At 41.5% G+C, this 16,341-nt stretch overlaps 1 protein-coding gene across 1 annotated transcript in view; it reads right to left on the bottom strand.

Annotated features, from left to right (window-relative positions):
• The window catches only part of ankrd11 (ankyrin repeat domain 11), an 87,171-nt gene that overhangs the window by 7,810 nt on the left and 63,020 nt on the right, over positions 1 to 16,341 (bottom strand). The window contains exons 4-9 of the mRNA XM_062382153.1: positions 13,277 to 13,409; positions 6,504 to 6,677; positions 5,286 to 5,486; positions 5,038 to 5,180; positions 4,591 to 4,738; positions 18 to 4,467 (exon numbers count right to left, since the gene is read on the bottom strand). Coding sequence (XP_062238137.1) covers positions 18 to 4,467; positions 4,591 to 4,738; positions 5,038 to 5,180; positions 5,286 to 5,486; positions 6,504 to 6,677; positions 13,277 to 13,409 — 5,249 coding nt within the window. The remainder of the gene's footprint in view (positions 1 to 17; positions 4,468 to 4,590; positions 4,739 to 5,037; positions 5,181 to 5,285; positions 5,487 to 6,503; positions 6,678 to 13,276; positions 13,410 to 16,341) is intronic.

The raw sequence follows: 16,341 nt of genomic DNA, 5'->3' as shown, positions 1-16,341 counted from the left end.
TTTGTGTGTGTAAATACCTTTCAAAGGACGATGGAGAGCAGGCATTCATTGACATGTTCATAGCTGTTGAGTTCTGACAATCCAACCCATCCAACATGATGTCAGGGTAATCCTCTGCACTGCATGATGGGGTACGTGGAGTCTGCATCACTTCCTCAAAACTGGGGCAGGAGATGACAGATGTCGGTGTGGGGACACCAGTCGGCCTGTTTTGATCCGGCCTGGGAGAAGCAGGGAGAAGCTCCTTCATTTGGGGTCCACTCAGCCAGTCCTTTGAGTTTTGACTGTCCGAAGGCTGGAACTTCCTGCCCGGAGACATCATTTGCGCTGGGAGACCCACATCCTTCAGCTTCTTTTCTTTAAGACCAGATTCCAGGCTGTTGGATTTCTTTGACGAAAGTTCACTGCGGTTCTTTCGTACTTCCTCTGTGGACTTGGTTTTGTCCTTCAGTTTAGGGTCCCCTGACTTGGGTCTCAGCTTTTCCATCTGCTTCATCCTCTCTTTGTGTTTCTTGTGGCGCTCTTCAATCTCCTGGTCTTTTAGACTCAACATCTGACCAAAACTCGTCATTTGATAATCACCATCCACCAAAAGTTTTTCGCGTGGACGATTATCTTTCCGAACTGTGTCTTTGGACTGAGTGATCTTTTCATTTTCATCCTTAGCCTTAGATTTGCTGTGGTCCACCCTGTTGTCTTTGTCCAGTATATCCCGATTTCTGTCTTTTTTCATATCAAATTTAGGACTGTCTTCCTTTGACCTGTCTTTGAGAACGGTGACCTGTGGGCTGTCTTTCAAGCCTGACTTTACATCCTCTTTGGAGTGTTTCAATGACCCAAAGCCATCGATGTACTTATTTTTCTCCTCCTTAATTTTCTCCTTATGTTTCTCCTTTTTCTTTTTGTCCTTCATTCTGTCACTGATGACACTCGAAGATTTGTCTTTGTCTTTTTTGGACATCTCTTTTTCAAACTCCAGAGTTTTCTCAAAGTCATCGTCTCCATCTCCCTTACCTCCGAATGGGAAAGTATAAGGGTCAGCTTCTAGAGGCATGGGCTCTTTCTCAAAAGGTAGGCTCTCTCTGCGGCTGTAGGACTCTCTTATCTCCTCAGTCTTGTCACGTTTGTCACCTTTTTCTTTCTTGACCTTTTCTTTATCCTTGTCGTGGCTTTTCTTGGATGAGGATGAAGAGGAATGTCGATGTCTTTCTTTCTCTCTGAACTTGTCCTGGGGTGTAGATATGGACAGGGAGTCTCGCCTGTCCTCAGACACGTCAGTCAGACTGATGGCTTCATAGTAACCGGTGAGGACGGGCTCGTGACCTCTGTCAGTGAAACTATCTGAGGAGATTTCACTATGCTTATCATTGGAGTCGTCCTTATAGTCATTCATTGCTTCCTCCTCCAATTTTTCCAAAAGGGACTTTTCATTCTCACCACTGCCTTTTGATGGTTTCCTTTCCTTTGAGTGTTCCAACTTGTCTTTATATTTGCTCTTTGTCTTTTCCTCACTCGTGTCCCTTTTGTCCAGGAGCTTCTGCTTATTTTTCTTCTCTAGGTTTGAGTCCACCGACATCCGGTCTTTTCTCTCCTTGTGTTTTGCATCCACACAGTCCTTCTTGTCCTTGTTGTGTTTCTCCAGGGAGCCTTTCCTCTCTTTTCCGGTGTCAAATGTAGCCTTTTCTTTCTTCTTTTCTTTGTGGTCCTTGTCTTTTGCCTTTTCAGTGTTGTGTTTAGCTTCCACAGAAGATTTTCTTATTTTTTCTAAAGGGAAATGATCTAGCTCGTCCGTATCAGGTATTGAGTCTTTCCTGATGGAGTCAGGAACGAGCACACCACCATTGTAGCTCTCCTCCTCATCGTCACTCTCATCAGTGAATATGTCGGCAATCTTGTACCACGTTTTCTCTCTGGTTTTCTCTGGTTTTCTTTCCTCTTTCTTTACCTCCACAAAATCTTTCTCCCTATCAGTGTGTTTGTCTTGAGAGGCCTTTTCTTTCTTCTCCTTGGACTGTTCTGAAGACATCTTTCGATCTTTTTCTTTGCCGTGAGACTCTTTGTGTTTGTCTTTTACTCCCTCCTTCTTGTCTTTGGTGCCCCGGTCTGTATCCTTTTCCTTGGCAGGTTTTTCTGTCGAGCTTTTCTCACTTTTTTCCTTCTCCTGATCAGTGCCTCTGTCCTTTGTTTTGTCTTTGTGCTTGTCCGATTTTGTCTTTTCTCTCTTGTCTGTTCCATCCCCTTTCTTTTCTTTCTCCTTTCCAGAGTAGTTTCTTTCTCGGACATCACTTGATTTTGCAGCATCAATGTCTTTAAAGAAAGCATCATTGCCATAATCATCTCTTGTAGATTCCTGTTTGATTTTCATGTCCTTTCTATCCTTTATGGACTCATGTGAATCTTTACGGTCTCGACTGTTGTCCAAAGAATCCTTGTCCTTTTTGTCTTTGACCACTTCTGTTGACTCCTTCCGCTTCTTTTCTTTTTCAACTGAGTGACTCAAGTTTAATTTTTGTTTTTCAGACCAGTCTTTTTTCTTTTCGTTTGTCTTTTCAGAGGAGTCTTTGTCTTTCTTTCTAGATGTGGCTTCCTTATCTGACCTTTTCTCACTGTGATCTGATTTCTTGTCCTTGACTTTGATTTCTTTCCTCCTGGTCTCTTCCTTAACAGTCTCAACAATGAGTTTTACAGCGTTGTTGGCTTTGTATTCCTTGTACTCTTTAATGGGAGCATCCCAACTGTCATCTTCGTAGAGGGAGGAGTCAGAGGACATCTCTGAGCCCCATCTGTCATGGTGGTCATCTGAGGCACTGAGCTTTGTGTCCTCAAGGTTGAGGAAATGATTGTTGACGTCATAGCCTTCATACTCAGACTCCTCCTTCGGTGCCTTGTCTTTTTTACATTTCTCTTTTTCCTCCTTGGTGTTTTTCTCCTTGTCCACCTTTAGATGTTTTTCCTCTTTCTGCTCACTTTTACGGTCTGCCTTTGAGGAGGACTTTTCCTTGGACTTTTTCTTCTTCTCCTCTTTGTGAGCTTTTTGTTTATCCTCCTTGGGCTTCTCCTTCTCTTTGACAGCTCTCTCCTTGTCAGATTTTACTGGTTTCTCCCTCTCCTCCTTACTTGTCTTGTCCTTAGTGGAGTCCTTCGATTTCTTGTTTTTCTCTTCCTTTGTCATTCTGTGCAGGTCTTTCCCAGATGACCAATCCTTGTCATCAGACTTACTTTTCAAAAGCCTGTCCTCCTTTTTCGAATGGTCTTTTTCATGTTTGGATAACTTGACCTTGCTCTCAGCTGGTGACTCTGACTCAACGATTAGGGACTTCTGCCTAGAATCATCATAATCAAAAGAATAGCTCTTGACAAATTTCTCATTCATGTCTTGATTAAGCACTAGACTAGGAGCCTTGTCCTTTTCCTTATTTTTGTGCTTGTGCTTCACTTTATGCTTTTTCAGCACTTTGCCGTCTACGTCGGTTTTGGAGACCGCACTTTCTGCATTGGAGTTTTTGTAGAGCTCAGAATTTTTCTTGTCCACTGTGTTACTGTGCACATTGTTATTCTTCTTTTTGCTCTCCTGTGCTTTCCTCTTGACTTGTTTTATTGACTCTACACTGGAATCAGCGGAGGAGTAGTCAGACTCACTGGATAGTCTTGTTCTGACTGAATCAGAGAGAGAACTGACGTCTGACCATGTGGGAGAGGACACAGTCTTCCAGCCATCTGTCCTCCACTGCTTTGGATGCTGTTCTGCTAATGACGGGGCTTGTTTCTGTGAGTTCGAGGTACCATGGGAAGAGGAGGAGGAGGATGCGTTAAAGCCAGGCGATTCTTTCAGGCTCACTGCAGAGGAGTCCTTTATACTATTTGAGCCCTTGTCGTCCTCACTCTCCATGTCTCCACAGTCAGAATCCGATGTACAGAATTTGTCGTTGACTTTACTAGACTTGACTTCTTTACTGACATTATTTTTAGGCTCCTTCTTCCGCTTCCTTTTGACTTTATTCTTGTCTTTCTGTTGTTTAGAGCCAGAGTCTCTAGCCTTGGTATTTGTTTGCTGGGCTTGTTGCCGCGGCGTAGGAGCTGGAGTAAAACACAACGTCCTGTCGTCCTCATCTGAACTGTTACTGTCAGAGATGATCCGCCTGACAGTTTTCTTTGGTGTGAGCGTGTTGCTTTTGGAATAAGTTTTGACCTCCATCTTGGGTATGGCGGTGAGGCTGTTGGGCTTGGGGGCAGGTTCCTTACGAAAGTCTTTTTTCAAGAGGTGTTTATCGTCCACTGGAGGGACACGTTCCTCCTCATCGTCCTCATCGAATTCATATTCATCTTTGACTGGTGTGGTCGCACATTTAGGAGGGTCCATAGTTTTCCCTTTCAACTTCAGGCCCTTCTCAAACTCTGAGTCTGTGTTATTGCCATCGACAGAGCTGGACGGGGCGAATGAGGGGGCATCTTCCTCCTCTGATGATTCTGTGGAAAGTAAAGAGAGGCCCAATTAAAACACAATTTAACACTAACAGCTTATCTATATGAATAACTTCCATCACTTGTAACAATCATGTGATTGGTGACACAAGACTTGTTGTTCCGTACCCGATGAACTGTCTTCACTTGAAGTGTACGTGCCTTTCCCCAGCAATAAATTCAGCATAGTTGGAGAGTTGGCAACCTTCAGTGCTGTTTCACCTCGCCTGTTGCTTTGACGTGGGTCCCCTCCATACCGTAAAAGAAGCTTAACCACCTGAAACAAATAATGTGAAATATTCAATTAATATATACTTTAATTTAAGAACATTTATATTACATATAGTGGACACTAAAGTAATGCACCAATAACTTAAAATTGACTATTGGAGTGTATAAATAAACTTGACAGAGTAATGATGTCAAGGAAATGATGAGAAAAGGGTCTCTACAACCATTTACATTTTCAGAGTCTTTGGAAATGTAAAAATGTTTCTGTAAAGCTTTACTACTGTGATAATAGTATTGACAGAATTCAGACATGATCCGTTTTGACTGAGTGTTTATTTTTGCTACCTTGAAATGTCCATTGTTGGATGCATCGTGTAAAGGGGTGTCATCATCCAGGCCCTTGGTGTTGACCTCTGCTCCGGCTGCCAGCAGCTGCTTGGCCACATCATAGTACCCCCTATTGCACGCTTCATGCAATGCAGTCCAGCCTAAACAAAAGAAGAATTACAGTAAGAGACCTGTATGTAGAATATGAATTAACATATATTGCTTCATGCTAAAAGCAAAGGACAATCTCTACAAGAGCTTCTCACCTGCAAAGTCTTTTACATTCACATCAGCTCCCTCGCTGATGAGCTCCTTGATGCGGCGTACCTCTCCACGGATTGCTGCTCTGTGCAGCCGAGTCTCTCCTCTCTCATTCCGTTTATTCACTTTGTCTTTGGTTTTAGATGCAGAGTTTGGCGTTCCCTTCTGACCCATACTGGACTGCGACTGATGCTTTGGTGTTGTGTCTGTTGGACGGAGATGGACAAAGCACTTTAACACTAAAACAGTTTTGTAGGTCACATATATTAATATAACGCTTTTCTTGATACAATTATGACTTCTATGAATATCAATATATCTGAACTGCTTTCAGCCAGAGGGGGGCAGTCTTACCCTACATGTCAGCAGCAGAGCGGTTGGACCTACTTCACTTGAGCTCATTTCATCTCATTTACAAGATAAAATCCAAGACTTAATCACATTTACATTATTGAGTTTGTATCGCTATTTTCACAAATAATATTTGAAACACACCCACTTCATTGTCCATCCAGACAGGCATAGAACAGAGGAATTACATGTACATCAAAGTGGCGACATATTGGTCCTAACCAACTAAATTACATCTTAAATGTCAACACTGAGAGTTAAAGTTAAATTTTGTTTGTGTCCAATACATTTATCAACAACAACAAAATAACAATGAGAGGATAAGTAGGTAGTAAATGTTATTAACTAGGCCAGATCTACCATCTGACAGCAACTATGATTTATAACAATAACTAAATCCTTGCAGGAGCTATACATCTGGATGTCTGGCTGCGATTTGGCTCAGATTGTGAAATTACGCCATTAGTTCCAGTCTAACGCAATACCAACCAGGGTAGTTTAGTTTCATTTCCTTGACGGCCCCATGCTGTATTCTAGAAAAGAGTTTCACTGCTGTTGATGAACCAATATGTGACTATTACAGCTGCTACAAAAACAACCACTTTCGCTGACTGCATAGCTCTACATAGTAGCTGTCAAGAGAATTAACGTGGATTATCTTGTGTTACTAGATTCAAGATGCAGAGCTAAAAAGCAGAGGGTTAGGGTTAGGGTTAGGGTTACAAAAACAAAACAATAACCCCCGTCCCCTTCAAGACCTCCTTCATTCATCTACAGCACGCGCACGGCACACACAAACAACATAAAGCTCCCTCCCTGTCCTCCTCTGCCACCTGTCCACAGTGGACGTGGCCTCCATGATAAGCACGCACCTGGACTGTTGACGGACTCCTCAGCTGTCATTTGCATGAGCAAGGCCACCTGCTGCCGCTCAGAAAGGGGGTACCCGGCCCGGATCCCTGGCATCCCCATCCCAAACGGCAAGCCCGCCTTCCGGGTGTTGGTAGGCTCCTTTTTAATTCGCTTCCGCTCTGGACCTGGTTTCTCTGTAACGATAAAAGAAAGAAAGGAGCAAAGTTAATTTTATTGGGTTGTTTAGAACCTACATGATCAGTCATGCATACACAAACAAATGCATGACATGGGAGAGTAATGGTTATGTTATGGTGTAATGGTGTTATGAGTGTTATACCTACAGAAAACTGGGTTTTTGGGTAAATGTGTGTGGTCATAGCTGTTTGTTTCTGTACATCAGCCTTGTGACAGACTGCCAACCTTGTCCAGGGTTTACTCCACCTCTCGCTGAATGCCAGCTGGGATTGGATTTAGCACACCGTGACCCCCAAAGTGAAGAGGTAGAGCTAATAGATGGATGATCATCTCTTGTTGTGACTACCAAAGATATTAACAATAGTAATATAAACTAAACTGCATTCATTTTATAGGAAAGCTGTACGGTACAAACTGCATTCTTATATCTGACAAAGTCTCAAAAGCCCATTAAATATATCACTTCAGTCAGACTAATTATAAAATGTTTATAAAAAGTACGAAAATATAAAAGTAGTATTGAATTTACAATCTAGTCAACCCAATGCAACACACACTTAGTATTTCCACAGCCAAAGAAATCTAAACTATCTAAAAAATCCTCTATAAATCTATAAAAAGGTACATACTACATACTACACATTCGTAGTCCAGTATGCAAGAGGTTGGATGGTAGGAGGGGGCGACTTTTTGTTATTACCCAGCTGCCCCGGAGGAAGGGGGGGGCTAACAGGCGGCGTGTTTATGTCTGCCTGTCTCCAAGCCAATCAGGCCACATCGAGAGGAGAGGAAAGAGGGTGTGACTTGGCAGACCCACAGTTATTATGAAATATCTGGTGTACATTTCAATTCAACATGGCCTTGCCAAGGTCACCACATGCCTGCCTGCGTGCCAGGCTTACTGGAGACACGGTGCTACTGGACAAAAGCAGCTGCTCCACAAAGACACACCCAGCAATTATTTTCAGTGGCAACATACCATTTGATGACCCTTATGGAGGGTAAAGCTACACAGGACTGCAACACTTCATCAGTGAGGGGAAACAACTCCCACAGCTCACTACTAAAAAACACTGTCAACGATACAGACTCCTACAGGAGCAAAATAACCTGCAGATTCAAATGAGCTAGTACAGAGGAACCAGTTGAATAATGGAAAGGTCTGAGTTTTATTTGTGTGGGATACATTTTCATTCCAAGTCTAGCCTCATTGCTCCAGGCCACAAAAATACAAGTAAATAAGTCGAGGAGGAAGCATGGCAGCTCATGCTTCCGGTGGCTTAAAGATTTCCAGGAAAATATTTTTCCAGTCACAAGTACAGAGCTGATGAACTTTCACTAACATCTGTGAGCACTTACAGCTAATGGGCCCCCACCCCTCTTTGATACACTCTCACGTTCTCCAAAGCATTTGCCATTTAGACACATTCCTTCTGCTAAGACTTTAACAGCGGGAACCACAGAAGCAGTCCAAACATGTTTTCGGGCAGCAGAGGAGAAAAAGTGCTACGCTTGCCTTTCCATACTATGTTTACAAGATGGGGAACCAGGATGGCGGCTGATACACACATTGAGGACTGCGATGAAAAACAACACACAAGTCATTATCATATGGATCAGACTCCAGGTGACAAAAAAAAAAAGAGGACAGTTTATGTGAGAGATGTTCTGGTACCAATACCAGCATCCAAAATTTGTTTGATACGACAGAAAATGCTAGGTTGGGCATGAAAGACAATGCAAATCTATATAACTATCCGATACAACTTTTTTTATTGTATATTAGTTTCACCAAAATAGAACTTCAATTCTCAAATAAGTGATTTCCGGTAGTGTAGAACTAGCCATAGCTAGCTAAAATATCAGCAATATTTCACGCTGTAAACATGTACCGTATGAAGGACTTCAGTTACGAAGAGTGTTGCCATTAACAACACTAGAAATAGGCCACACAATAATGATAATAGTCATCACTTCCAATGCATTGGAATGGAGTGGTACTCGATAGCAGCCGAAAGGCGATGTCGAGTATCAGAGTCAGTATTGGAAAGGGAAACATTTCTCATAATTGAACAGACATTTGGATCACTCTTTGAAACCTGTACCAGTGAAGCAAAAAGTACAACTTTTTAACCCAGTGACTAGTGCTTGTTAATTGATTTTGAAGTGACAACAGGGAATACAAATAAACACAAAGTGTGTTCCATATGTTCAAAGGAGTCATAGGATTTTTGTGTTAAGTTTTTCGTCCTGAGAAATTTGAAAATAATCCAAATTGGAGAAAATAAATACAAAACTGTCTATTATTCATCATCACGTGAACCAAAAATACACATCACGTGTGCATGACTGAATCACTCATATAAACAATTGCACAACGTTGTGTCTCATATAGAGTGGTAGTTGGTTGTCCATTTAGGGAACACTGCTTGGGCCTTTGTTTGTATCAGTAAAATGATATTGCTCAGCTTACAGAAAGGGTTGAAACCTAACTCTCCTCACTGCATGAAACTTGACTAACAAGATAAGCGAAAAGGAGAATATAAAAAGGAACACAAGCTAGCTAGGGAGAGTCAGGCCATGAATAGACTGCCTAACTCAACTGTGGGAGGGGACCAAATCATACGTCAAGCTATAACATAGTTAGATTTTTGATATGGCAAGCAGACAATCCTTTAGTGTTAACCAATCTCAAAACGAAGAGAGTGTCTGGTTCAGTGAGCCAACAAACGCAACAACAAGAAGAACCCCTCCAACCAGTCCCACCAGGTATCTCTGACCAAGGCACGTTGGACTGAGAAGAAAAAACGTGTTCTGTTTAGGGACTCATAAAGGTTGCATAAACAGGAAGTTAAGAGAGAAGAGGCAGGAAGTGGCCAACAGGATGTTTTGTCAATGCTTTGTATTGAGCAAGAGAGACTCACAAATATGTGTAATGAACATAGTGGTGTATAAAGCTGTGTCTGCCCTCTCTGTCCAGCTGGCACATGTGTTAAACATTGTTTAAATTAGTTAGGTCATGCATGTATAGCTTTTGTCTTCTGGTTGTATTCAGAGTGATTCTAGGAATCAGAAAGACACATCTCTATAAGCTATAATATGCCAGGGCGATGGACGGACGTGCCGGCTCCTTTTGCAAACCTCTTTACATGGCTCAGCTTACATTAACAAACATGACTGGCACTACTTTACCGCCAAAAAAGAACCAATAGGAGAGGTTGCAATAACACAAAAGACTGCACAAAGGGGAGTAAAGTGACTCTGTTTAAGCACATTTACTTAAACTGCAGAGAGACACAAAAAGAGCACATGACGTAGTCCAGACATCAGCCAATTGATAAGATTTGTTTGGCAGATTCGTTTTGGCCTTCTGTATATTAAAGCCGTCACTTTTTAATCAAAAACGGATTATGAATAGGGGGGAGTTTATAGTCAAACTGCAGTCGGTTGCGCAGGAAATCTTTCCCACCAAAAAAAAACTCAGTGCAAGTCCTGCTCTTAAACTTAAAGAGAACGCTCTTCAATAAAGATACTAAAAACCAACACAGAAAAGCAACCATTTCAAATGAATAGTCTGAACAACAACAAAAACGGATGGCAGCACATCCTTTGGTTTAAGGAGCTTAAAGCTTGACAAACTGCCAAGTAGCTAATAGATGACCGGTTGACTCCAACACACCAAAACGCTCTGTATGGTCTCAACAAACAGAACATTTCTAAAAGAAAAGACAAGTGGCAAGAATAACATTGTTATTTTTCTTTTGTTTTGGTGCATCATGATGTCAACAAAAATGACCTGAAAACGCTGGCAGGTTTTCACGAGTAAACAGCACTTTCAGAATTATCCATCTTTAGATTGGGCGTTGTCGTTATCTGACAAGACTGTTCTAGCATCTATCCCTGAAGTCTAAGTGCTGTTGTGGAAAGTGGTGGTGAAGAGGACAAGGGGAGGATGACTTCAGGAAGGAAGAATGCTGCTGTCTAACGCTCCTCATGAGGAGGTCAAGGGAGGCTTGGCGATTCTGCAAAATGATAAGTTATAGTTCTGCGGGATGTGATCAACCTCATATCAAATCATCTACTGTTTACTATTCAGAGGCATAGAGTCAATACATACTCCTGTCACTTCTCTAGTTTGCTAGTAGGTGCTTGTAATATTTGTAAACACAAATCAGGCACCTTCCACGATCCATGTGCATCCTAATCAGAGGCTGATTTCATAGCAATGCACACAAACAACATTGGAATTGCTGTGCAGGATATATTAACTAGAAGGGAACTCAGTAGACTACATACCTCAACCAAGGTCAAAGTCCCTTAAATTCAATTAAGCTGCACCAAATTTCATACACCCATAAACTGCTTTAAGACATCCACTGAACTCCAGCAATCCTCTGGACTTTCTTTGCAGGGGCTGTATGTTTGAATGCAAAAATGTCCAAGTGAGAGCGTCCAGAGTTTCGGTGGACTTTCTCTGTCTGGCCCTCCTTGTCGTGATAAAGTCCAGAGGAGCCAATATAAAAACACAGCAGGATATCCTCTGCAGGATTCACAGCAAGCAAACGCACCAACATTAAATGGATCTCCCCTGACCAATACTGCATACTTCTACCAAGATTCAAGGTAATCCGTCAAGTAGTTTTTGTGTAATGCTGCTGACTAACAGACAAAAAAACAAGCAAACCTACTTGGCAGAGCGAATAAGCAATACTGATTTATAATTTGCCCAAGCTCAGGCTATAGAATAACGCTTATTCGGTATTCAACAGAAGACAATTCCGAAACAACACAAATATAAAGAACACAGCTGAAGGTTTTAGAGAGGCCAAAATATAAGCTAAATTTAATGAAAAGTGATTGGACAGGATTTTAAGAGCTACACAGTGAGATATATGCCTGTGGTTACTTGATTCCTACTCCATAATGCCTGGTTATTGTGAAGCAACCGCAAATGTAACATATCAACTCATAGAACAGAAAAAAACAACTGATTAAAAAAAGGATAGAAAGTAAAACACTATCACTTGGTCTATAATAAGTTGCATTAACTGTACAGCTTAATATTTCCCCTAACAACCATGAACGTATAATAAATTAAACACCGATGTTAGCAAGGACAAGATTGTAGAAAATATTGTCGGTATATGATACTTTGCCACATGGTCATAGTTAATCTCGAACAGCCAAAGCCACAGCAGAGAGGAGAGAGAGTGTGTAGTGGGGTAAGATCGCAAGGGGGGTGGGTGCTGTGATGTATCAGAGGTGTGACATTTTGCAGCGCAGCTAGCCGCTGAACCGGGGTCAGAGTTGGAAGGGGACACAACAAAGTCAGATTATACAACACAGTTGTACAACAACCACAACGACTCAACACACAGTTGAGGAAATTATGGCATTCATACTGAGCAAATTCTCCAACCAAGCATTAGCCTAGCCACAGCTTTTATAAATGATTTTATGTTGCAATCCATCCAAATAAACAACAATGGCATGAGGCCTGGATATTTCAAGGCTTCTGTGGTAGAAACTCCTTTCGAGAATATGTTGCAGAGAGCCTGAACAGCCATACAGCCCCATTGAATAACAGACCGCACTATTAGCATACTAACAGACTGTCCTGCTGTTGTCCCTGAGACGAAAGTTCACACCTTCATTACTGAGGGGGGTTGGGGTTACTCTCTTTCTTCCAGAAGCTACAAGAAGCAGCGTCAGACAGCCAACAGGTAAATGAGATGAAACCAACAAATTAGGATAAAATAATAATCATAATATACAACAGGAACACACTACTCTTGAGACTATAATAAATTATCTTGAAATGCAAGTATTAGCATGCAAACGGCAATGACATGCATGACACATGACAGGAGAACAAGAGTTACAATTAAAGTAGTGAGAAAGCAAGATAAAATGGTCTGTTTTATATATTTAAGATACAGCTTCGCAATCAAACATTTCACCTATTCACAATTCCCTTGCGCTAAACTCAAAATAACACACAATCCCACATGTCGAGAAAATGCATGACCCCAAACCATAACAGTCATTTGGTGCAACACACCCTTTTAGTTTTCTATTCTAGCCTGGAATGGAAAGTCTTTTTCCAACTCCAATCGCTGAACATAAACCAATGTAGCGACTCAGCCAATGCTGCTGATGAAGGCAGTTACCAAAGCCTCTGAGTTGGACCATTATCAACAAACTAAATCCTGAACCCTTAAAGCCCAAAGTCAAACAAGCACGAGCAGTAGTCCTTCTCTCCCTAATTAAAGAAAAGACAGAGCTGGAGCCTTACCAAAGCCAGACCTGGTCAGACCTGTACGATACACAAATCCCCACTTAATTGGATCATGATTTTGTGTGGTCGTCTTCTCCTTTCTGACTGTGATAGCAGGAACAAGCTTCTTGGGTCTGCCACAGACACACAAATGACTTGAACCAGGAGCGGGGAGCTCTTCACTTAAAAGCCAACTCCCTAACACAAGGAATAGCTAAAAGATATCTGCCAGGTTTAGAGGATGAGATGCAATAACTCTCATTTCTCTTTTGATACCCACATGGTGGTGTGACGTATACATATGCCAAAATCTCTCACCTGAGTCAGAATCTTTCTGGTCTCCATTAGCTCCAGCAGTAAAGGGCAGCTTCCTTTTAGGGGCTTTTTCTTTCATCTCTTTGACCCCATCACTGCGATCCAACTTGGGCGTCTTGTTCGACAACACTTTATCCTGTGAAGGAAACAAATCAGAACATGAAGAACACTGTGCAAGGCATGGTTGAGAGTAAAAGACCATTGATCACTCCAAACTAAACAATATCTATGTGTTTTTCTGAATAGAAAGTGTAAAAAAAAAAGTAAAAATAAGACATTTGCCATCAAACACAGACCCGTTTAAGAAGGCAGCGAATGTGCAGCCTACTCCTGAATTAAGTGCCGTTCTCTGCCCTGACTCTTCTTTCCATTACTGACTTTGCAAAGCAAAACCTTTCAATGGACTTTCCTCCTACATTCCTGGATCTCTGGCCGCAGCACAAACAGCAAGGCACAGGGCGAGGAGGCAGCACTGACGCCGACTCAGCTTTGTGGTCTACAGCTGCTGGAAACAATCACAAGCCCAACTGTATGTGCTATCAACAGATGCAACTACTTATGTGTTTGTTCAACAGGTTTCTTTGTTGTACTAGAATATGACAGTAAAAATGACTTGCATATCCTGACTAGCAGCTTTACAACAGTTAGAACCAAAGAACATAAAAAGAGTTGCTTTGTGCTTTGTCCACATAGTGTAAATAGTAAAATGTATATCATAGGTTTCTTAGACGTGTTTCTGACCCTTAAAAAGTATCAATGACAATTATAAAGCTAAGAGATCTTTAAATCAATAATAACATGATTACTGATACGTAAAATATTGTTGTGACTTTAAAAAATTACATTATGTGTAAATGCAAAATGCTTCAAATCAGTAGAATATCAAAGTAGTAATATGTTGTAGTTTTCTTACCTCTTAATCTTCAATCAAAATATTGCTAGCCTTGTTTTACTTTGAAAACTCATGAGTTTACTTTCTAATCTGGACAGGCAGAAACGGAGACTTTTGGAGACAATGACCACCATTTTAACTTTTCTGTAAAGTGAAAAAATGCAACAGGAGTAATAAATAAACATGGATAATAGATTATAAACTTTGCCAACCCTTACTTTCAATAAGCTTCTTTTGCTTGTTTGTAGCATTTCCTGCAACTAAGCAACCAACTGCAGAATAGACATCAGCCTACTATTTATTTATGCTCAGAGTAGGGGATTGGTCATGTGATATGCCTTTCAGGTGTATTGATATAGACAGAGATGATTTCTGATGTGGAGCTTAAACTCTTCTCTGAACAGCGATTGTTTTTGTTAGTTTGATTTTCTTAATTCTAAATATTTGGCCACAAAACGTAAGTGTACAAACAATTTAGTATTTTTTGCCAGGTCCAGATACGTTGAATCATGAGGCTTTATTTACAGAGGGTTTAAATTCTCATAGGAGACATAGGAGCAGGTCAGACACAATGAACACGCGCTCACTTCTCATTTCTTTTAATTTCCCGGCCCTACCTTCTGTCCCCTACTAATCTCTTTTTCCCTCAGGGCAGGTTTTCCATTATGTGTCTACTCTGTGAACTCCTCCCCCTGCCCTGCCCGAGTCATAAGACTATGATGTCATGGTACAGTAGAGACAAACACTGTCAGCTACAGTCAGCCGATCTCTCTTCCTTTCTCTCTCGCTCTCCTTTCCTCTTGCTGTCTTTATCTCCCGTACCTACACAAAGGCCTTTACAAGAGAACCCACAATTCACACAAAAGCATGTTGCACACACCTTTCATGTTGAAAGGGAGAGCAAGATTTGGGGGAAGAGAGAGAGAAAATAAATAAAATATGACAGAAAATGTTGAACTTGGTTTGACCTGGCAGCCATTGAATTGGAAGTAAATAGAAGAAAATAGTCAAATAACTAAGAACCTTATCTCCTGTTGTTCATTTGTGAATTCAATTTAATGACAGCTCTGACATTCATCAGATCTGCCTTCATTAGCCACCCTGTTTTGTGGTCTCCTAGCAATGCCTGCTCATTTCGTCTCACTCCATTTTCCACCCACCCCTTTGCTCTTCGTTCCCTCCCTCCCTTCCTCCATGCAAGAGTCTGATGCAATCCTTTGCAGAGGGCTGTAAATCCATGCCTGCATAAGCCCTACCTCCCCTCTCACTGCCTCTTGGTGCGGCTGCCTGTAGCTTAACAGTTGGCACACACTGTGACATCATCAAGCTGCGCCTCACACTTTGCTCCACTGCAAACAACATGACTGTACCTGTGTCAAATTAAGGATATGATTCCTTCCAAACATTCAAGACTGAATATGTCATAACTTGCTAACATTGCTGTTGTTGCGCCTAAATATGGCTGATAAATCCTCTGAATTTCCCCCCCATAATTTCAAGGACACAAAAAGGGTTAATCAGTCACCAATAGTTCATGTACGAGTGGGTCATAAAGTGGTCTTGGAAAGGTTAGGAAATATGAACTAACTATGTGCACACGCATTAAGGTCACTCTTCTGTGCAACAGATTCTGCGTGACTGGTACAGAGACTAAAGAGTGAAACATTAATTCTGGCATTAGAGAGAGAACTGCACCCATTCCCATTTGAAGTTGTGAACATGAAACTATGAGGTCCAACTGCGTGGATGGTAAAAACACTGTGTATCATGCATACAACAAACAGTGCTGCAAATAGCACTGCACACGGCTATGCAATGCAGCGATGTAGCAAAACACAGAGTTAGAGATATCTTATGTTATTATAGGTGTGAACAACTTTTTGGTTCATTATGAAAGTGTGGCAGGACAGATTAGAATATGGCGGGCTGCCAAGGTCTGGGTTACTATTGGTGAACTCTTCAACCACAGCATTCAGTTCGTTCCTGGTATCAAGATATGATGTTTATTACTGTTCATTGATAGCAAATGTTTCTGTCGAGTAAATCACAGCTGTAGGTTGAAAATGGGATACTACTAAGGCCATGACACAGTGATGCTGTGGCAAGAGCAAATTCATATTGTGTTTGAGATAATATAAATAATATCCCCTCATTTGTCCATCAGCTAACACACACA

The sequence above is a fragment of the Platichthys flesus genome, chromosome 1 (assembly GCF_949316205.1).
Source record: "Platichthys flesus chromosome 1, fPlaFle2.1, whole genome shotgun sequence".
Classification (NCBI taxonomy): Eukaryota; Metazoa; Chordata; class Actinopteri; order Pleuronectiformes; family Pleuronectidae; genus Platichthys; species Platichthys flesus.
Note: the sequence above shows the minus strand (reverse complement) of the source record. Positions and strands in the feature narration are given on the sequence as shown.